At 44.0% G+C, this 22,815-nt stretch overlaps 1 protein-coding gene across 3 annotated transcripts in view; it reads left to right on the top strand.

Annotated features, from left to right (window-relative positions):
• Nucleotides 1-22,815, top strand: part of AGBL1 (AGBL carboxypeptidase 1) — a 900,518-nt gene that overhangs the window by 64,039 nt on the left and 813,664 nt on the right. For all 3 annotated transcript variants that reach the window (XM_043434375.1, XM_043434374.1, XM_043434376.1), the window contains 4 exons: nt 5,235-5,298; nt 7,154-7,300; nt 11,710-11,841; nt 17,214-17,307. In XM_043434375.1, the coding sequence (XP_043290310.1) occupies nt 5,235-5,298; nt 7,154-7,300; nt 11,710-11,841; nt 17,214-17,307 (437 nt within the window). The remainder of the gene's footprint in view (nt 1-5,234; nt 5,299-7,153; nt 7,301-11,709; nt 11,842-17,213; nt 17,308-22,815) is intronic.

Below are 22,815 nucleotides of genomic sequence, written 5' to 3'. Positions count from 1 at the left end.
AGTACCAGTGTGCAGAGAAGCTGGACCTTCAGCTTCACTCCTGCCCCACTTCTGCCCCATTTCCCAGATGGATCACTCATGGACCTGGCGGTGTTACACACCCTGTCCCTGAATTCTTCTAGCATCCATGTTTACCTTTGTCACAGTCCTTAACCATCCTGGGTCCTAACTGTCTGCCAGCTGTTCGTCTCAGCCAGGCCTGGAGCCCTGTGAAGGCTGAATGTGTTCCCATCCGTTTATATCCCAGCCCAGTGACTGGAACATACATGATTTCCAGGGAGCATTTGTGGGAAGAATGCATGAATAATTGAATGAAAGGAAATTAAACATGAATCTTTTTATCCCTCTTCCATCAGTTTCCACTTTATTAGTTTTCCTCTCTCTTTTCTCCTTTCTCATCACCCTGTTTCCTCTCTTATTTTCCTTTTTGCTCATTATTCACAGTTAACTGATGAATCCTGCATTTCTACCAAGTTACACGATATTGCCCAGCCTTGCTTTTATGGCTTATCGCCCTCCCTCTTTTCAGAAAGAAGAGCAGTTTTGGGGGTTCCTGCTGGTGGATCCAGACACATCATTGCGGAGAAGGGGCTTTGTTTTTTCCCATGAGCCATCTTTGGGTCCATTTTCAAAGGGCTAGATTCTTGCTGTGATAATTCGTGATTTATAGTAAGAAATAGATATTTGGTCTTCCTCCTGTTTCTGGCAGAGAACTCCCCAAATCCTTGGAATATCCTCAGTGATGAGAGCAATAAAATTGTCTTTTGTTAAGTTAATGGGTTGACTTTTGGACCACACCTACGGGTGGAAAGCTGATTGTCAGGAGAACCAACCATGTGATTGGAGGGTTGGGACTTTCAGTCTGCTCTCCTGGCTCCCCAGTACACCCCAAGGCCCCCTTACCTCCAGGGAAGGTAGAAGAGCCAGAAGTTGAATCTATAGACTATGTAAGGATAGGGGAACTACCCTGGCAGTCCAGTGGTTAAGACTCCGCATTTCAAGGCAGGGGCATGGGTTCAGAGAACTAAGACCCCACATACTGTGGGTGTGCCCCTCCCCCCAAAATTAAAAAAAGAAAGAAAACAGGAAACTTGAGAGATGAAGTTTAGAGAGCTTCCTGGTTGGTGAACAGGTGGAGGAGCTGGGGGAGTGATGCTCCTGGAGAAGGCGTGTGAGCTCTGTGCTAGGTCCCCATACCTTGCCCTGGGCATCTCTTACATCTGGCTGTTCCTGAGTTATACCGTTTTACAATAAACTAGCAATCCAGAAAGTGAAATGTTTCTCTGAGTTCAGGCAGAGGATTTAACAAACTAATCACACCCAAGGAGGAGGTCGATGGTGGGAATCTTTAATTTATAGCCAGTGAACTGGAAGGACAGATTAATAACCTAGACTTGTGGTTGACACCCTGAATTAGAGGGGCTCATTGGGACCTCTGGTTTATAACAAGTGTGTTGGCCAGAAGGAGGGGTCACAACCTGGACTTGCCACTGGAGTCTGAAGTGGGGGTGGGCGATCTTGTAGGACTGACCCCTCTACCTCTGGAATCTGTTGTTATCTCTGGGTAGATAGTGTCAGAATGGAGATGAGCTGTAGGACAACCTGATGGTGTCCAGAGTATTGTTTGTGGGTGTGGGGGAACCTCTCCTACAGTGGAATTGGTACCAGAACCTAAGACTAGCAAATTCCCTGGGATGATATATCGGTGGCTTCCCTGCTCCTTGGTTCTTGTTCCCAGATTTTGGGAGACCAAAGGGTGGGAGGGGACAGGGAACACTGACACGGTGCACAACTATGGATGACATTTGTCGGAGGGGACTCAAAGAATGATGCCTTCTGTTAGTGTCCAGGGCAGCTGTGATGGGAGGCATCAGAAAAGTGATGCTGAGGCTGCCTTCATTAGGCTCAGCTCCCTGTGGAGAAGCTCCCAGAGCAAATCCAAGTCTTTTCCTTGGGAAGTGTACAAACCTCAAATGCCTAGGGAACCCCAGGTGTCCCATCACACCTTTAAGATGAGTTGAAGTATTAAGTTTTGGTATTTTGTCCATAATGGACTTTTTTTTTTTGCCTTATTTGGTGTGCAAAAGCATACCTTTACAGTAGTATCTTATCAGTGTTCAGTGGTGACCTAAATGGGAAGGAAATCCAAAAAAGGAGGATATATATATACATATGGCTAATTCACTTTGCTATATAGTAGAAACTAACAACGTTGTAAAGCAACTATACTCCAATAAATTAAAAAAAAATCTTAATTGTTGTTATTTAGTCAGTAAGTCATGTCCAACTCTTTACAACCCCATGGACTATAGCCCACCAGGCTTCACTGTCCGTCGGATTTCTCAGGCAAGAATACTGGAGTGGGTTGCCATGCCCTTCTCCAGCAGATCTTCCCAACCCAGGGATTGATCCAGTGTCTCCTGCATTGGCAGGCTGATTCTTTACCACTGAGCTACACCAGGGAAGCCCATCATGTGTGAGTATTTCCTCCCATTCTGTTGACTTTTCAATTTGTTGATTGTTTCCCTGGTTGTGCAAAAGCTCTTCAGTTTAATGTAGTCTTACTTGTTTATTTTAATCTCATTGCATATGCTTTTGGTGTCTTACGAAAGAAATCGTTGCCAACACTAATGTCAGAGGTTTTTTTTCCTCTGTGATTTCTTTGGGAGTTTCATGATTTCAAGTCTTAGATTTAAGTCTTTGATCTATTTTGAGTTAATTTTGGTGAGTGGTGTAAGATAAGACTCCTGGCTTTATATTCAAAAGATTTGAAAGCAGTATCTGGAAGAGACATCTGCACACCCATGTTCACTGTAGCATTTTTCATAACAGCCAAGATATGGAAGCAACCTAAGTGTCCCTCAATAGATGAATGGATAAAGAAGATGTATATACATACAGTGGAATATTATTCAGCCACGAGAAAAAGAATATCCTGCTATTTGCAGCAACACAGATGGACCTTGAAGGCATTAGGTGCAGTGAGATAAGTCAAACAGAGAAAGATGAATACTGTGTGATACCACTGATATACGGAATCTAAAAAAGCTGAACTTGCAGTAACAGAAAGTGTCATAGAATGATGCTTACCAGGGGTTGGAGAGTGGGGCTTTGGAGAGGTGATAGTTATGGATGCAACTTGCAACTTATAGGTAAAGAAATTCTTGAGAGCTAGAAAATTAACGTATTACCATGCAATGACACTGGCCTGATTTTTGGGAGCCTGGCCTGGGCTGTACTTTGGATTTGGCTTTGTGGATCACCACAGAGGTCTTGAATAAGTCCTCCCTCCCTCTGAGTCTTGGTGTTCTCTCCTATGTAACAAAGGGGAGCGTGCCAAGAATTGCAAATATCCCGTAGAGCTATATCATGAGATTTGTTGTTACCCCCGGTGTCTCTTGAGAAAATAAAATGTCATCCTTGTGAGTCAGGAAAATCTTTCCATCTGAACATGTTGGTGGATTTCTGTTTCTGCTCTCTGCCCTGGATTGAACAATAATCCAAGCCTCCTGAAATTAGTGAAGGCTTTGCTACCTTGGCCCACAAAGCCCCTTTTCATTTGCCCTTTCTGCCTAAACTATCAATGTTTTCTTTTGCCCATTTTGCTGATGTTGCTAGTTTCTGAAGGCTAAATATGGAGATAGAGCCCCTGAGATGCTTCACTCAGTGAGTCCTTTTCAGTTATTATTTAAGGAGCAACCATGCAGCCATTTCTTTTTAAAAAAATATTTATTTATTTGGCTGTGGGTATTACTTGAGGCGGGTGGTCCTCTCTCTAGTTGTGGTGCATGGGCTTAGTTGCCCTGAGGCACGTGGGATCTTAGTTCCCAGACCAGGAATCTCATTCGAGTCCCTGGCATTGGAAGGTGAATTCTTAACCACCACACCACCAGGGGAGTCTCCTTTCAGCCATTCTTTATTGTAGAAAGTCTTTCTCAGCAGAAGGAAGCTGCCATTCCCATGCATACACTTGACCATGCCGCCTCCCTCCTTTTGCCTAATCTTTTTAAAATTTTTATTTTATATTAGAATATAGTTGATTTATGGGCTTCCCAGATGGTGCTAGTGATAAAGAACCTAACTGCCAATGTAGGAGGTTTAAGAGATGTGGGTTTGATCCCTGGGTCGGGAAGATCCCCTAGAGGAGGGAATGGCAACCCACTCCAGTATTCTTGCCTGGAGAATCCCATGGACAGAGGAACCTAGTGAGTTACAGTCCATAGAGTTGCATAGAGTCAGATATGGCTGAAGCTATTTAGCACGCATAGTTGATTTATAATGTTGTGTTAGTTTCAGGTATATGGCAAAGTGATCCAATTATACATAGACGTGCATCTATCCTTTTTCAAATTATTTTCCCATTTAGGCTCTTAGAGAATGTTGAGTAGAGTTCCCTGTGCTATACAGTGGGTCCTCGTTGATTATCTGTTTTATGTATAGTGGTCTGTACATGTCAATCCCAAACTCCCAATTTTCCCTGCCCCCACCCACCTTTCCCCTTTGGTAACCATAAGTTTGTCCTCTATATCTGTGAGTCTGTTTCTGTTTTGTCAATGTTTATTTGTGTCATTTTTTAAGATTCTACATGTAAGTGATATCATATGGTATCTGTCTATCTCTGACATATTTCACTCAGTATGATAATCTCTAGGTTCATCCATATTGCTACAAATGTCGTTATTTCATTATTTTTAATGGCTGAGTAATATTCCATTGTATATATGTGTCACATCTTCTTTGGGTTTTCCCTGTGGCTCAGTGGGAAAGAATCTGCCTGCAATGTAGGCAACTCGGGAGATGCAGGTTTGACCCCTTAGTCAGGAAAATCCCTTGGAGGAGGACATAGCAACCCATTCCAGTATTCTTGTCTGGAGAATCCCATGGACAGAGAAGCCTGGCAGATTAAAGTCCATTGGGTCACAAGGAGTCAGACACGACTGAAGTGGCTGAGCACGCAGGCGTGTACCACATCTTCTTCAACGATTCATCCGTCAATGGACAGTTAGGTTGCTTCTGTGTCTCGTCTATTATAAATAGTGCTGCAGTGAGCATTGGGATGCATTTATCGTTTCAAATTAGGGTTTCCATCTTTTCTGGATATATGCCTGGGAGTGGGATTTCTGGGTTTTATGGTAGTTCTACTTTTAGTTTTTAAAGAAAGCTCCATACGGTTCTCCATAGTTGGCTGTACCCTCGCCTGCCTTCTTAAAGATGGCTATCTGCTTTCATTGCAGAGCTGCTCAGACCGGGAGTCCATCCTGACCATCCTCCAGCTCCTCGGAGATCTGCTTTCCGTTGGTGAGTAGGTCACGACCTCATTCCTCCTGTGGTGGACGTGGGGCATGCAGATGCGCTGTCTCCCAGGAAACTGTGTGGCCTGGGGGTTTGCTCCAAGCTTTCTGTGAGAGAAAAATCACCATAAGATGGATGTGCTTTGGGCTTTTCAATCATGTCACCCACCCTACAGTGACCCAAATTTAGGAGGCATTTAGACTCTGGGTGGCTGTTCTGTGACATCTCATCTCTGGGGCCCAAGACCTCCAGCTCTCATGGTTTGACCTCTCGCCTCCCCCTCTTCCCTCATCATGGCCCATTTAGAGAGCCAGGTGTTGGCAGCTCTCTTACATGAGTCAGGTGGAGACAGGAAGACGACGCAGAAGCTAGACTTAGCAGTGTGGTCAGCCATGACATTTTCAGGGGTAAGTGGACAGAAGTCACTACAGTGGTCATCAACTATCAGCTCTTTTCCACCTGAAGTTCTTGGAAAACACAGCTTCTTGGGCATTCCACTTCTATGAAGCCAGCCACATTGCATTAGAAAGACATATTTGTACCAAATAGAAATACCACAGTGACTGTCGCTCCAAAGCCCCAGACCCTCAGGTTACAGTTTCAGAAGGAAGGGTCCACTCATATGGGTGGGTTGGGTTCTTTACCACAGGCTGTGCTGCTCTCCAGGGGCAGGGCGACACCTCTTCTACATTCTTCTTCACCCTCTGGAGGTGAAGCCCATTTGTTCTCTGGGATAGTTCTGCCTTTGGTTGGCCCAGTGGTGTCTGGAACTCTTAGAATGAGACCACAGGGTTCGCCTTCTGAAATAGGTACTGATTATTGCCCCTTTAGTAGAGGATGAAAAATCAGAGTCTTCTTTGATTATAATCTCCCATCCTGTTGACCACGTTGGTTCAAGAGCATAGAGAATCATGTGGGTCCCCTTCCAAGTTGAAACGTAACCACTGCCTTTGGGCTTATCCTGGGGTAAGATGGGGGAGGGCCCTGTTTAAAACTACTCTAAGATAGAAAGACCAACATATTTTACCTTAGCCAAGACCGTCTTCAAAACTCCCTAGATATGTGATTGGGTGTTTGTTTCCCAATGGATTACTCTGCTCATTTCCATATGTCCCTCACGTCCGTTAGTGAAGGCCAGCACAAGATAATCATTAATACCACTCATGAAATTATTCTAGATAAGCTATCAAACCAAACCTTCTTATATTAATAGATGATTCAAACATAATAGCTGAGGGATACTGATATTCTTACTTTAATTAAGTATATGATTATACATCAGCCTATATGCATATTTCTTTACACGTGATGTGGGCCTTCCCAGGTGGCTCAGTGGTAAACAATCTGTCTGCCAATGCAGGAGACGCACGAGATGTGAGTTTGATTCCTGGGTTGAGAAGATGCCCTGGAGGAGGAAATGGCAACCCACTCCAGTATTCTTGCATGAAGAATCCCCACAGGCAGAGGAGCCTCACGGGCTATAGTCTATGAGATTGCAAAGAGTTGGACACAACTTAGTGACTAAACTACATCACAAATACATGCAACACAAGTACACACATACATTGAGACTTCACAGAGTCTTAGGAAAGTAGAGTTTAGGCTCAGTTTATTATACCAGCTGCAATTTCTCAAATATTCATTATTTCTCCATTTCTCACCCCTCACCCCTACCTCTGGCCCCTTACCTAACAGCACAACTTTACACAAGATGCTTCATGAACTCCACACTTACTGTTTCTGAGATGAGATGAATCAATGCCTGCTCAGTCTCTTGCTGTGAGATCTGCTTCCTGCTCCAAGGACAGGAGGGTAGTTACTCCTTACCAGAGACTCAGGGCCCCTCTGCTCGCCCCCTCAGGTACAGACCGGAGGATCCGCTACATGATCAGCAAGGGTGGGAGTGAAGCTCTTCTGCGGACCCTGGTGGAAACAGCCAGGACGGCTTCTCCGGACTATGTCATCCTCCTGCCGCTCTTCCGGCTGCTGGCCAAAGTTGGCCTCCGAGGTACCCACACCCCCAGACACAAGGATGGCTGGAAGGGTATCTGGGGATGTTATCATGGGAACGATTTGGGAAGCTTTTATGGGCGAACAGCTCAATGATGATGGCAGGACCCGCCCCGCAGGCGAGCACATCCCAGGTACCTGGGGGCTTAGGACCGGACCCAGAGCAGGAATGGACTACCTGGGGCATGAGACATATGGAGGACAGAGAGGAGATATTCCAAGGAGCTTTTCAATCCCTTTATTTAAAATTTTTGTTTATTTATTTTTGGCTGCACCGGGTCTTTGTGCTGTGCAGGTTTTTTTCTCTAGTTGCAGCAAGAGGGGCCTGTTCTCTAGTTACAGTGCATGGGCTTCTCATTGCGGTGGCTTTTCTTGTTGCAGAGCATGGGCTCTAGGTGCTCGGGCTCCATAGTTGTGGTGCATGGGCTTAGTTGCTCCATGGTATGTGGAATCTTCCTAGAGCAGGGCTCGAACCCATGTCTTTCACATTGGCAGGCGGATTCTTAACTGCTGGACCACCAAGGAAGCCCTCCCTAAATCCTCATTGTGTTTAGGGCATGCTTAAATATGTGTGACCTTACTTAAGTAATTAAGTCTGCAGAGACTGTTTCCAAATAACATAACATTCCTAGGTTCCAGGCAGACATAACTTTTGGGGAGCCAGTTATCTTTTTTTCATTAAAGTTTTTTTTTATCATTTGTTAAGTTTATTAAGGACTTCCCTGCTGGCTCGGACAGTAAAGAATCTGCCTGCCATGCAGGATATTGGTGTTCAATCCCTGGGTTGAGACGATCCCCTGGAGAAGGGAATGATTACCCACTCCAGTATTCTTGCCTGGAGAACTCCATAGACGGAGGAGCCTGGTGGGCTACAGCCCATGGGGTCACAAAGAGTTGGGCACGGATAAGCCATTGCTTAAGACAATTTGTTATTGGAATATAGTTGCTTTACAATGCTGTGTTAGTTTCCGCTGTGTAGCAAAGTGAATTAGCTATACGTCCATATACATATACCGCCTCTTTTTCGGGTTTCCTTCCCATCTGGGTCACCGCAGAGCCTTGAGTAGAGTTCCCTGTGCTGTACAGAGGGTTCTCATTAGTTACCTATTTTATACTTAGCATCAATAGCATGTATACATTAATCCCAGTCTCCCAGTTCACCCCACCCCTCCTTTCTGGAAGGACAGTTTTCAACTCACTAGTGATGTAGTGTTAGAGTCAGTCGCTCAGGCGTGCCCAACTCTTTGTGACCCCATGGACTGCAGCCCACCAGGCTCCTCTATCCATGGAATTTTCCAGGCAAGGATACTGAAGTGGATTGCCATTTCCTTCTCCAGGGGATCTTCCCAACCCAGGGATCAAACCCGAGTCTCCTGCACTGCAGGCAGATTCTTTACCAACTGAACTACTAGAGAAACCCAAAGAAGTTATATAGAAGTGGTGCTTCCCTGGTTGAAGAGAAGAGGAGGGTTTAGAATTCTTTCCACTTACACTCCACACCCGTTTCTCTTTCCACACGGACCCTGAAACATTTCCCTAAAACCCTAGGACTTATTGGAGCACAGTTGAAAAAGCCTCAGCACCCAGGCTGCATGTAAATGTTACAAATTAGTCATAACAGTTAAGCTCTAATTGTGTGCAGTCTTAGACCACAGGGCTTCCCTAGTGGCTTAGATGGTAAAGAATCTGCCTGCAATGCAGGAGACTCAGCTTCGATCTGTGGGTCAGGAAGATCCCCTGGAGAAGGAAATAGCTACCCAGTCCAGTATTCTTGCCTAGAGAACTCCATGGACAGAGAAGTCTGGCAGGCTACGGTTTATGGGGTCACAAAGAGTCAGACAGAACTGAGCAGCTAACACTAACACTTCATACAGACCACAATCAAGAAACTCAGTTCCTCTGAATGTTGTGAAGGCAGCAACAGCTGAGGGCACAGGCTCTGGGGTTACTCTTTCCTTTCAACATTTAGAACTCTGCTTTGAGTCCCTTCAACATTTCACAAACAATGACTGAGACCCAGGCCTCAGCCAGCACCTGCAAGAGCATGTTCCAGACAATACACATAGAATTCCCTCACTGATCACTCAGCAGATATTTACTGCATATCTCCCAGGGCTGTGTACTGTTCCAGGCACATAGGAATGCTACTGTCACCAAGACAGATAAGGGGGTCTGCTCTTGTGGGAATTACAGTCACGTGTGGGAGGGCGGAAAGAACATAATTGGCTAGATAATAGCAGACGATGATAATTAACTAGGTAGTAACTGGAAGGAAAAGAAAGGGTGATGTTCCTCTGTGATGGTGTAGACAGAGAGAGGTGACATTTGAGCCCAATCTTGAAGGATGAGAAGAAGTCAATGACACCAAGAGTGGGCTAAGTGAACTCCAGGAAGACAGAAGAAACATGATATACACCCTAAATAGCAGAGGCTGGGGACTCAGACTTGGGTTTTAGGCTTGAAAGTGAAAGTGTTAGTTGTTAGTTGTGTCTGGCTCTTGTGACCCTGTGGACTGTAGCCCGCCAGGGTCCTCTGTCCATGGAATCCTCCATGAAAGAATACTGGAGTGAGTTGCCATTCTCTTCTGTGAATCTTTCCGATCCAAGGATTGAACCTGGATCTCCTGCATTGCAAGTGGATCCTTTATCATCTAAGCCACCAGGGAAGCCCTGGCTTGATGCTTATCAGCAGTGTGACCTTGTATGACCTTGGGCAAGTTACCATTGGGCTCTCATTGACAAAATGGGTCTCAGTATGTAATTCTTGGATCACTCACTGTAAGGATTAAGCAAGGTTGTATGTCACCTGCTTTGCATGTAGGGTCAGAGGCTTGACAAATAAGAGTCATGTAGGTATTATAGGAGAAAGAGATGAACCAGGGAAGTGATTTTCAAGTTATAGACTCCAAATATTACCATTGCCATAATTAAATCACCACTCCTTCTGCCATCAAAGACTATAATCCTCCATGTTAGCATTCAAGCTGTCAGGGGCTGAGCTGAACAGACCAGCGATGAGATTGGCGGCTCATGAATGGAGCTGGGTGGATATCTTTCTTTTCCGATAAAGGGAATGGGTCATATGAGTTCAGTCACAGTCTCTTTGCTGGTGTCCTTTGGTCCAGAGATAAATATTGGTAATTAAGGTTTAGGATGTTACCTGTTTTACTCATTTCTACCTATGATGAATCTGATAGTGACTGTCTTCTTGCTAACACAAACATGGTTTGGGCATTGCACTTTGGAAAGGACAGAGATAAATGTGACAGGTGGCATAGTCATTTGTTATCCTGTGAAAACCAGGAGCATAGAATAAAAAGTACTTTCTATTTATTTCTTATGCTTATTCACTATTATTAAAATAATAATGACTCATCCACAAGTCTGAATATCAGGTTTATTTTGATCAATATTTTCGAGAAATCTGGGGAGAAAATTTTATTTTCCGAAATTATGTTTTCACCTTTTATTTTAAAGTCCTCTATCATATAGAATGATGACCTCTTATATACCTATCACTTAGATCGAACCATTGTTAACATTTTATCTTATTTCCTTAACCTATTTATTTTTGTTTGAAATAGTCTAAGGAAAATTAGAGATAGCATTTTACTCCTAAACACTTTTAAGTGAATTTTTTGAAGAGAGACATGTTCTTATATAATCACAATACCATAATCACAAATCTAGCAAATTAATAAGACAAGCATATTTATATTCATTCCAGTTTCTCTAAAATGTTCCCAACATGCCTTTTACAGACATGCTCAGGGAAGGATCCAATCAAGGTCCACACACTATATTTGAATTTATGTAACTTGCTTAGTTGCTAAGTTGTGTCTGACTCTTTGCAATTGCCCCTGGACTGTAGGAGGCTGCAATTGACAGCCTCCTCTGTCCATGGGCTTTCCTAGGCAAGAATACTGGAATGGGTGGCCATTTCCTTCTCCAGGGAATCTTTCCAACCTGGGGATCAAACCCACATCTCCTGCAATGCAGACTGATTCTTCACCACTGAGCCACCAGGGAAGCCCAAGTTATGTCACTTAAGTATCCTTGATTCTAAAACTGTCTTAGAGAAATAAATTTATACCCAACTAACATCTAGCTCATGTTTGAGAACAACCAAAGCATTCTTACATACGGGGGATAAGAGTCATACAACCCACAAGGCTTCATGTAAATAATACTTGAAGAATAATGTCCGTATGAGTACCCTTGATGGGCTCTTTCGAGCCATCCGGTTCCAATGGAGACATACTTTAGCATTTTCCACTAGATCTGAAAAGTCTCATTGCCATGACAATCCTCTTCCCTCCACCGTCTTTGCTGTCCTCTCCCCCACGTAGCATACAACTGTCAGAATTAATGTGCAACACAACTCAGATGGATTGATATGTGTTCACAGATAAAAAGTTTGGACAGAAGGCGCTGGAATTGGAAGCACTTGATGTGACATTGATTCTGGCCAGGAAAAACCTGTGCCACAGCCAGAACCTCCTCCACTGTCTCTGGGCTCTGCGTGTCTTTGCCTCGAGTGGTAAGCAACTCAACTGTGGCTCTCTGGGGTGGCTTCCAGATCTGGGCTGGAGCACCTGGAAACCATTTGGGAGCATGGTTGGAAGGAGGGCTTGGGTGGAGGACAGATGTAATCCCAACAAGATAAATAAACCATGAGGAGCCTCACATTCTAGAGGCTATAGAGGTGAGAAGTTATTTCTTTGTCTCCTCGGCTGTGGAGAACCTTTCTTTTTTTCCTTTTATTTATTTTTAATCGAAGGATATTTGCTTTACAGTATTGTGTTGGTTTCTGTCAAACATCAGCGTGAATCAGTCATAGGTGTACATATGTCCCCTCCCTCTTGAACCTCTATCCCACCTCCCTCCCACCCCAGCCCTCTAGGCTGTTTCAGAGCCCTGGTTTGAGTTTCCTGAGACATACAGCAAATTCCCGTTGGCTGTCTATTTTACATATGGTAATGTATGTTTCCATGTTACTCTCTCCATACGTGCCACCCTCTCCTCCCCCCGTAGCCCCCCACCCCGTGTCCATAAATCTGTCTCTATGTCAGTGTCCCTGGAGAGCTCTTGAATCAGTTCTTGAAATGAGAGGTCCATCATGTCTTCCCTTGGGAGCTACTCGTTTTAGCACTCTACATCTCTCTGTCAGTACTATAAGGCGAAAAAGACCTATTCCAGGGGAAGGCAGACTTTATTGAGTCCTTACATCCAAGGCACAGTGCAATGTGTTACAGCTGTCAAGAGCAGCCCTCACATCACAAATCTCTCCACTATGTCCCTGAAGTCATGCATAGATCATGACATCCTTTACCCAAGTTTATCTCCCATTGTGTCTTAACATGGTCCTTCAGGTAATTTCATATATCATAGTAGAAGTGTTGATGTTATTTGCCATCTCCTAATTTGGATTATTTCTGAGTATCGTTAACAATCCTGTATGTAGACTTAGCATCTGATAGCTAAGAAGAGGAAAAGGAAGCTTAGAAGAGTGAAGAAATTGCTTGAGTTCACACAGGTAAGTCATGAGGGCTGAGTTTCTAACTGCAAAAGTCATGTTTATTCTACTCTCCACACAGAGACAGTTCTTATTAATAGATTAGATTCTGTACCACCTATTTCAGTATAATGAACATAGATTTTATTTCTCTTTTCTAAGCTCCTTTCCTGCAGAAAGAAAGTGGCAATTATTTAGATATAATACTCTCTAGAGGAAAGAACGTGAGCTTAGAGCCAAGAAGACCTGAGCTTGACTCTGATTTCATTTCTTAAGAGTCATATGACATGGGCACTTAACTTGTTTAACCTCAGTTTCTTCCTTTGTAAAGTCAGAGTTGTAATAAGACCTCATAGACTTGGTGGATGGGTAAGTAAGATCATGTTCAGGGGTAAGCTCATCACACAACAGTTGCTAAGTCAATGTTTTGCTTCTCTGCTTTCCCCTTTTCCCTCAGTCCTTTGAGATAATAGGAAGCATGCCCATACAGGGAATTAATAGGTGACCTTTTCTGTAACCATCCTCAGAACTACCAAAGTAGTAGGGACATGTTTCATTGGTTGATTTCAGGAATAAGTGTGGTATGTGCCTGTGTGTACGTGTCTGTGTGTGCTCAGTCACTCAGTTATGTCTGACTCTTTGGACTGTGACTCACCAGGCTCCTCTGTCCATGGAATTCTCCAGGCAAGAATACCGGAGTGCATTGCTATTCCCTACTCCAGGAGGTCTTCCTGACCCAGGGATTGAACCCTCATCTTACCACTGAACCACCTTGGAAGTGAATAAGCATGGAGGACCCATCAAAAGACAATATTTCTAGGGAATAATGAGATAGATGCTTGACTCTGTGTTCACAGATAGAATCTTCATTCACATTTGTATATATTGACCAGATAATCAGACAATATTTCAGAGAGGTTAAAAGAATCTATCCAAATCAGTCTCTAAAAAAAGGAAATTCTAAGGGAGAGGCTGTGGCTTTGCATAAAGGACAATTCTTGTTGATGAGTAGGCAGGAGGTATGTCATTCCCATTTGGAGCTTGCCAACAGCATGAGATTGGAGATATCTTATTTTGGTTTTGTAGCAGGGGTTCCCAATCTCTGGGATCTAATGCCTGATGATCTGAGGTGGAACTGGTGTAATAATAATAGAAATAAAGTGCACAATAAATGTAATGCACTCAAATCATCCCCAAACCACCCCCAATTCCAGTCTGTTGAGAAATTATCTTCCACAAAATTGGTACCTGGTGCTGAAAAGGTTGGGGACCACTGTTGTAAAGAATAGTTAAACTGAATAACCTACTCTCATTATATACATTGATTATAGAGATCTTGAAGAATTCCTTTAGCAGGGAGCTCTGAAAAATGCTGAGATTTGCCTATGGATATGAAGAAGTGGCCATTTGTCTCCTATTCCAAGACAACATTTACTATACAAACTATTTCATAAGATATTTTTAAAAACATATGATCAGTCTCTACACATCAAGTTTACTGATGAGAGGCAAGCAGAGTTCATGAAGCCCATGGATTTCTGTCTCTTTGGTGAATTGTTAGCCACTATCAAATGTTCCAGCAAGTTTTCTAAACAGCTCCTATCTGCAAAAGAAGTTGGCTGGACCCAGAATGGCTCTGTGACAGCCAGCGAACCCTTCAGCAGCTTTCACATGGCCAATGGGGATGTTTATAGACCTGCCAGAGGTCTAACCTTGGGCAGTCATCCAGCATGGAAGAACTTAGTGAGGATTTTTTATTGTTATTCTCTCTCAATTCCAAGTTGAAAGCCTTCCATGCTAGAATTCATGCTCTTAAAACTATTTCCTCCCTAACTGTACTTAATGCTAGAGTTTTGCTGAATTATTTGCCAGGAGTTTACTCCAGCATGTTTTCCCAATTTAGAAGTACAGACTGAGTAGCCTTGGGAGGGAAGATTGATGGACAGAACTTGGATGCCAAATTCTTGAATTTTGATCCAGGCAGTGACCGCCTGTACTAGCCTCAGGAGGAATGGACGCATAGTGGATGTTCCAGGAATATGCACTTCTCGTGGTAACTAAGACATCAGCCTCAGTCTCTCTCTGGTGGACTGTACTGGGATGAACTATATTAGAGACTCCAGTTTTCCATTTTTTCTCCTTTCCTGAGGCTTGGAGCAAGCCAGGATAAGCCTCCCTTGATTCTCTCTCTTTGCTTCTCCATGACCCCCTTGCTACCATTCATATTTCCTGGAACAAAGCTGGCCCAAAGCACAAGGCACGAGGTCTCTGTTTTAGTATGTTATGAAAATGGGGCACAGCTGCTTGCCACTCAAAGCCATTAAAGAGACCAGGTTGGCAGAAAGGAAAGCTTGCTTTATTTTGGATGCTGGCAACCAGAGGGGGCGGGTAGATGCCGGTCCTACGATGGACTCCATGCCCTCCTCCACACCTCCCACCCTGACAATCAGGGGTGAAGGGCTTTTATAGGCTGAGGGAGGGGCCTACATACAGAAACACCACAGGTGGCTCTCACAGCCATCCTGAAACTGGTCATCAGTGGTCCCACCAGTGTCATCTTGATTGTTTTAAGTACAGTTAATCTTTAGTTCCAGGTTCGGTTTGTTTCCACTTTTTTGAGGCCAACTATGGGAATTGTGGAAGCTTATGTCATGGCTACAGTCTGGTCATCATGTACTTAACTTCTTCCACCTGGTGGGAGTTTCAGTATCTACAAGACAGCTTACAGGATATGGCTCACTATATTATCATCAGCTCTTAAGAAGGAACGAAAAGTCCTTGACTTTGCTTATTGACTGAACTACTATTATTTGGTTTCCTTTGATAGTTCTACTTTGCGTCTGCATTTTCTCACTTTTCTGATTAAACTTTTTCTTTGGTTAAAATTTTTCCATAGACAGAAGTGGGGGGAGGGGGGTGGACAAGGACCATAGGATCCTGCTCTGTTTCACTACAACAATGCAGTAAAGGAAAAAAAAAAAGAGTCACACCTTGGAAGATAACCTTCTTTCCTTCTCCTAACTGAACATTTTGCCCCCAGCCAAACGGATTCCATTTTGTATCCTGTAGATTCCTCTTATTTTTTGATGTGACCAGAGCTCTTCCTAAAGTGAACTGAGTGGAATGAGGTGCTGGAGATATTGTGGAGAGGCTGGAGCATCATTGAAGATGAGAGTGGCATTTTTGTATCCAAAATACTTACCTGAAGCCACCAGGTTGGCCACATACTCCTTTGAGTCTCTTTCTGTTATTCAGAGTTCTCACTATGTTTCTCTAACCATCCACTTGGACAAAAAAGCAAAGATTTCTGATAATTACCTCTGAGCAGGACCAACTAATGGATAGAAGCATAGTCAAGCCATAGCCTCAGTGTTGGGAGATCCAAATGCAAAGTTTTAGGAGAACTTGGAATTGGCATGGAACAGAAAGGGTGCTATCTTTTTTATTAAGTTGTTCCTTAAAGTTTTAAAGAAGTGAATCCAAGTTGTACTGACCCTTAACCCATCCACTTACGACTTTTCTTCATTGTAAACTCTCCAAACAGCAAAATGTATCCAAGGAAGTGTTTCTTAGATGCTGCCTGTGTGTGTGTGTGTGTGCGCGCGTGCACGCACATGTATGTGAATGTCATTTTGTCTGTGTGTGCATGCATATATGTGTGCATGCATGTATGTATCATATGGGAAGTTGGTAGTGGGTGAAACAGCTTGATATGAAGTTGCCAGAAAGCCAAAAATCTACTTACAGAGAAATCTTCTGCTCGGCAATTACCTTGACTATTCCGGTTAAAAATACAATGGATTCCACATATATGCACTAATACACAATATTTGTTTTTGCTCATTCTGACTTACTTCAGTCTGGATACCAAGGGAGAAGAGGGGGAGGGATGTATTGGGAGATTTGGATGGGCACATATACACTGCTATGTATAGGACAGATATCTAATGAAAACTGACAGTACAGCATAGGGAACTCTACTCAATACTCTGTGGTAACCTGAAGGGGAAGGAAACCCAAGGAAGAGGGGATATATGTATACACGTGGCTGATTCACTTTGCTGTATAGTAGAAACCAACTCAACATTGTAAAGTGACTATACCGCCCGCTCCCTGAATACAGTGGTGTAAGGCAATGGGCCACCGGAAAATGAAAAACATAATTTCATGGCTTGGGCCCCCTTTGAGAAAAAGATAGTATGGGAAGATAATGTATGCTTTTCAGGTGTCTTTAACTTCCAAGCCAGGGATGAAAGACCATAGACTTTCTCTACTTTTAAGTTGCCTTTAGTAGGAAAGGTAACGGACCTCATCTTTCTTTTGGGCTCAGTCTGTGATGCTGAAAATAATGCTTGGTCCAGACGGGTCAGTAACTAGCGCGCTGTTGTTTTTCTCAGTCACCACAGGAGCCATGCTGGGGATTAACGGAGCGATGGAACTGCTTCTCAAGGTCATCACCCCTTACACCCAGAAGCACACCCGAGTGATCAGGTACTGAGCACTTTTTGGTCCTTTTTCCCCCCTTTGTGTACCTACAGAGATGGGGATGGCAAAGATATTCTAATGGGGACTGGTTGACGTGGCTATGAAATGTCCGCCTTAGACATGGTACAGTGACCTTCCCCTGTGTCAACTCCTATCCATCTCCACCTGTGCGCCCCTTCCTCTGATTGTCACAACAAACCTGAATAGTTGTGATATAATGGGTATGACACCATCCTCATTCTCGAATGAGGAAACTCAAATGTGGAGAGAGTCCCCAAGATCACAATGCCAGGAAAAGGCAGAATTGGGATTTGAATTCAGCCTGATCTGTCTGACTCAAAAGTCCTTTTTTTTTTTAACCTGAAGCTTTCAGGTATCTCTTTTAATCACAGCAACTCTACCATGATGAGTACAGCCCTTTAAAGACAGTCCAGAAAAGACAGGGAAATGAAATGTTCTCAGGGTCTCTGAAGAGATGGCCAGTTAAATCTCGGATATGAAATTCTGGTTGCGTGCTAGCTTTGAGATGTGCTTTTATGATTGGGAAGTGAAACTGCCTGTTCTCCCTGGTCCTGCCTGCTGGAGTGGAGTGAATCACAAACTGAAAAAAAGGGAGATGGTCAGACACGCCGGCTTTAGAGATATTCAGAAACATTAAGATCCATCATTTATGGGAGTGACTCAGCAAGGACCTTGAAAGAATATTAGAAAAAATTCAGCCAATTTCCAAGATAGATGGGGTCATTTGGCAAAGGAGCATTTCCATGCCCAGCCATGATATTTTCTGCGTCCCAGCATCAATCTTCACCTCATCTTCTACCTGATTATTTTTCTCTTGGGTCACCACACTAATGCCATTATCATCCATTCTCACCTGCACCTCTCTTCACCAGCAATTCCTAGAGTGAAAAGCATCATATCTCAGTCAAAAAAAAATTACTCATCAGATATATTGAGAAGTATTGGGTTAAACAAAGTTAGGTACATTTCCTTACTCTAAGACTTCTCAGAGCTTTTGTAAAGCCAACACATATTCAGAGTATTCAAGATGGGTATGTAGTGTATTCATTGTTCTTTAGTTGCTCAGTCATGTCTGACTCTTTGCAACCCCATGGGTTGCAGCCCACCAGGGTCTTGTCCATGGGACTTCCCAGGCAAGAATACTGGAGTGGAGTGCATTTCCTTCTCCAGGGGGTCTTCCCAACCCAGGGATCAAACCCGAGTCTCCTGTATTGGCAGGCAGATTCTTTACCACTGAGTCACCAGGGAAACTTCCAGGTAGTATATACCCTTTTCTAAAACTGATTTGGCTAGGGATCCATTTTTGTTTGGAGACCATCTCTTTTTTGAGAGTCTGTGTGGCATGTACCTCATTTGAAAAATCTCTGAAGTGCAAATGTATTGCAAAATGAAATTCAACTAAATTCTATCAAAGGATCCTCATTTAGTTAAGTACAAAATTTTAGAGTCACAAGCTCAGTGACAAATTATTAACTTTCTTGATTTCTCTGTAATTATTGAATACATTTTATTTCCCTCTTAAACTTCATTATTCAATTTGACTATATTTGATTTGGATATTTCGGTTTTTATCATGGTTTGTAGGCCTTTGCTGCTGACATATGCAGTCTTAATGTGGCCTTTGGTCAATAATCCATGAACTGTATCTTTTTGCCTTATTCACCAGAACTCTTTTTTTTTTCCCTTTCCTTTTAAAGATTGCTTTAGTTTTTTATTTTGATGTGGACAATTTTTAAAGTCCTTATTGAAATTTTTGCAATATTGCTTCTGTTTTGTTTTGATTTTTTGACTGCGTGACATGTGGGATCTTGGTTCCCCGACCAGGGATCGAACTTCCACCCCTGCGCTTGGAGGTGAAAGTTTAACCACTGGACAACCAGGGTAGGCCCCTCCAGGACTCTTCTAAACTGCTGTTGTCTCCATGCATCTCTTTGACAGCTCAGGGATATTTGGTACTTATCCTGTATCATGTGAAAGTCTAGCAGTGTCTCCTGGGCCCACCCACATACCAGTACCCCTCAGTGCTCACTTGGGTACCATGTTGTTTAGAGAGCTTCTCTAGGCAAGTCCTCCCTGGCTTCCCTAGGCCCCTGGCCCTTCCTGCATGGGATCCTGATAGTTTTACATCAAACTGGGGGGTGGGGAGTAAACAGCAAAGCCCCGAAGCCCCCTTCTCAGAGACTATGCTTGTTGCCCTCTCTACTGATCTTCCTCTCTTGCAGAAGGAGTAGAATTCAAGCACAGATCCAATCAAGGTGTGTAGAAAAATGGGAAAGTAACCCCAGGGATTAACAGTGGTGGATGTTTCCAATGACACAGACTTTTCAGGGACCTTGGCCTATTCCTGCATTTCTGGCCTGTTCTGTAAAAGTTAGACAAAATGATTCCCCTTCTTGATCCAAACGCCAAATTAAAACCAAACCTCCATAGAGGAGAGGCTTTTCCACCAGCCATTTCAATAGAGCTGTCATTGCCATGGCGTTTATTATGTGCTCTGCCCCGTGCTAAGCTCTTAGCATGCATTATCTCACTTGATCCTTTCCTCTTAGAGGCAGGTGCTATTACTGTCCCCAATTTTAACAGGGGGGAAAAAAAAGGAAGCTGAAAGAAATTAAGTAACATGCTGGGATTTAAGTGAAAGAGCTGGAATTTAAACCTTGTCTGATACAGGAGCCTTTGCTCTTAAACCACCATCATCGTATCTTACACAGCCTGTTTCCAGCATGTGATTTCTAAAACCACCATAGGTAAGACAACGTTTTACAACCACCATAGGTAAGCATTTAACGTTTGTTTAAATTTCAGTGACCCTCTAAACTCATGGACCAATTTGCTTAATGATAGGGGAGCCTTTCTCTTCCGTTGAGTGACTATTTCCTCTCAAAGGCTAAATAAAGGTCTGTTCCCTCTGCTTTTGAATTCTTTCTCAAGGCTGCCTCGTTTTCTGCCTTACCCCCAGCCTCCAGCAGCACAATAAGAAGAAAGGTGCTAAAATCAGAAGATCTGCCTTATAGCCTTCCTTCTACCTGATTCCTCGGCAAGTCCTTCATCCTTTCTTAACTCTCACATTTCTCAAAGTGTGAATATCAAGTCCTACCTCCTAGGTTTGTTGTGGGCATTAAGAAGGAAGGTGCCAAAAATCTCAGAAGCTTTGCTGGGCTTTAATGTTGTTCCTCGTTAGGAATATAAATGCAATTGGATACGTGGCTGCCTGCTTCAGATCAGTCAGCAAAGCTAGAGGCAAACATGCAGATGGGAGGTTTCTGCCATCACTCACCTTCTCCCATGAACTCTGTGTCCCAAATAGTAACTAAGGCATATCCCAGTGGATTCTACTCAAGTCCACTGGGATGCTAGAACCCGGGGGTTTGAAAGGGTCTTCCAGGGATGCAGTAACCTGTCAGGGGGTCTGAATAGCTCTACTGAGGGTCATCTTGCAAGTGCTGGCAAGCTCCGGGAGAGTTATTCTCAGATGCCTCAGCGAGAACAGATGCTCAGCGTTGTTTCTGTGACTCCTCCCTGCCCTGGAGATTAAACCTGCCCTATTTCTCCAGTGCAAACCTAAAATTAGTTATGCAGCTGTCCTCCAATAAAACCCTGTCTCCAGATAGTACTCAGGGGGAGATTTACGACAGGGCACAAGCTGCACACCTTCTAGAGAGCAGGGGCATGCCGAGCAATGTCACTCACCCCCTGTGGCCTCTCGCCAACCCTCCCTCCCAGAGGAGGAGGCTGCTCCAGGCCTCCCTCACTTCCCAAATACCCTCCATGCTGCCAGGGTCTGAGGGCCATAGATTTGGTCAGCTTGACCCTGTTTCCTCCTGACCGTCGCTTTACTCTGAGCCATTTTTAATCAGACCTAGATGGCTCCTCTAGCCCTCCAGTTGGCCTTCCCCAACTTCAAAGCAATTAAGAATGTGTCCTGGGAGATTTCTCTGGTGGTCCAGTGGTTAAGACTGCATGCTTCCGATGCAGGGGGTCAGGGAACTAAGATTGCACAAGCCATGCAGTGTGGCCAGTACCTGTGTGTGTGTTCAGTTGCTAAATTGTGCCTGACTCTTTGTGAGCCCATGGACTGTAGCTCGCCAGACTCCTCTGTCCTTGGGATTCTCCAGGCAAGAATACTGGAGTGGGTTGCCGTTTCTTTCTCCAGGGGTTCTTCCTGATCCGGGGTTTGAACCTGCATCTCCTGCATTGGCAGGTGGATTCTTTACTGCTGAACCACCTGAGAAGCCCATATATATGTGCATGTGTGTGTTAAGAAATATATATATAAATTAAAAAAAGCCAATATATCCTGATCTCCATCTCCTTCCTTACCTTTCAGTCCCCCTCTCATCTCTCTAGTCAGATACCCCTACACGTGGATTCCCTGTCCTGCTCTGGATCTTTTCCTCAGGTGTTTCCTTCCCTCTGGAAGGGCATCACGGTCTTATTGAATGGGAGAAACTCCCCCCACTTTTCAGGCACCTCACGGGAAGGAATTTTCCCTCCTCCAGCGCTTTGTTCACATTTTCCTTTAACACATATCAGATTTGACTCCCATGTTGGCTTTTCCGGTGCCTCAGTGGTGAAGAATCCACCTGTCGTGCAGGAGAGGCAGGAGAGGTGGGTTCGATCCCTGGGTGGGGAAGTTCTCCTGGAGAAGGAAATGGCAACCCACTCCAGCATTCTTGCCTGGGAAATCCCAGGGTCAGAGGAGCCTGGTGGGCTATAGTCTGTAGGGACGCAAAGAGTTAGACACAACTGGAATGACTGAGCATGCACACACATGTTTGTGTGTCTTCTCTCTCCTCGAAATTCTCAACCTTCTGAAGGTAGAAGTCAAATTATATTTATTTTGCTGTTCTCCATTGGCCCAACCCAAGTGCCCAGACCATGGTAGACTCCTAATTCAAAAGAACTTCATCAAGTAAAAAAAATGTATATATATTTTGAATAACCTATCTGATGATTAATAAAAGCCAACATTTACTGAGTGGGTGCTATTTCGTGTGTGTGTATTCAGTTGTGTCTGACTCTTTGTGACCCCCTGGACTGGATAGACCACTAGGCTCCTCTTTCTATGGAATTTTCATGCAAGAATACTGGAGCAGGTTGCCATTTCCTCCTTCAGGGGATCTTCCCGACCCAAGGATCAAACCTGCGTCTCTTGCATTGGCAGGCGGATCCTTTATCACTGGGCCACCTGGGAAAGCCCGGGTGCTATTGTAGGTATTTCCTATTTATTATCTTATTCCTTGTTACCAAGAACTTCACATGTGAGGTTCTGTCATGTCTAAACATGTCTGGGAAATGATGGGGTAGATCTCCCTGAAGCCTCCTGTGTGAGAGACTGAGGTGCCTGGAGGGAGAGGAATCACGCGAAGAGAATGAAAGGCAGCAACTGTCAGCTTGAGAGAGAAGAGAGTCTCACTGGAGGGAAGGCGCACATGGCATCTTTTATCTCTTCCTTAGATTTGTCTAGAGGATTGCCCGAGGTTGGCAGAAGAG

The sequence above is a fragment of the Cervus canadensis genome, chromosome 17, assembly GCF_019320065.1.
Source record: "Cervus canadensis isolate Bull #8, Minnesota chromosome 17, ASM1932006v1, whole genome shotgun sequence".
In the NCBI taxonomy this organism is placed as follows: Eukaryota; Metazoa; Chordata; class Mammalia; order Artiodactyla; family Cervidae; genus Cervus; species Cervus canadensis.
This window is presented reverse-complemented; position numbering and strand designations above follow the sequence as displayed.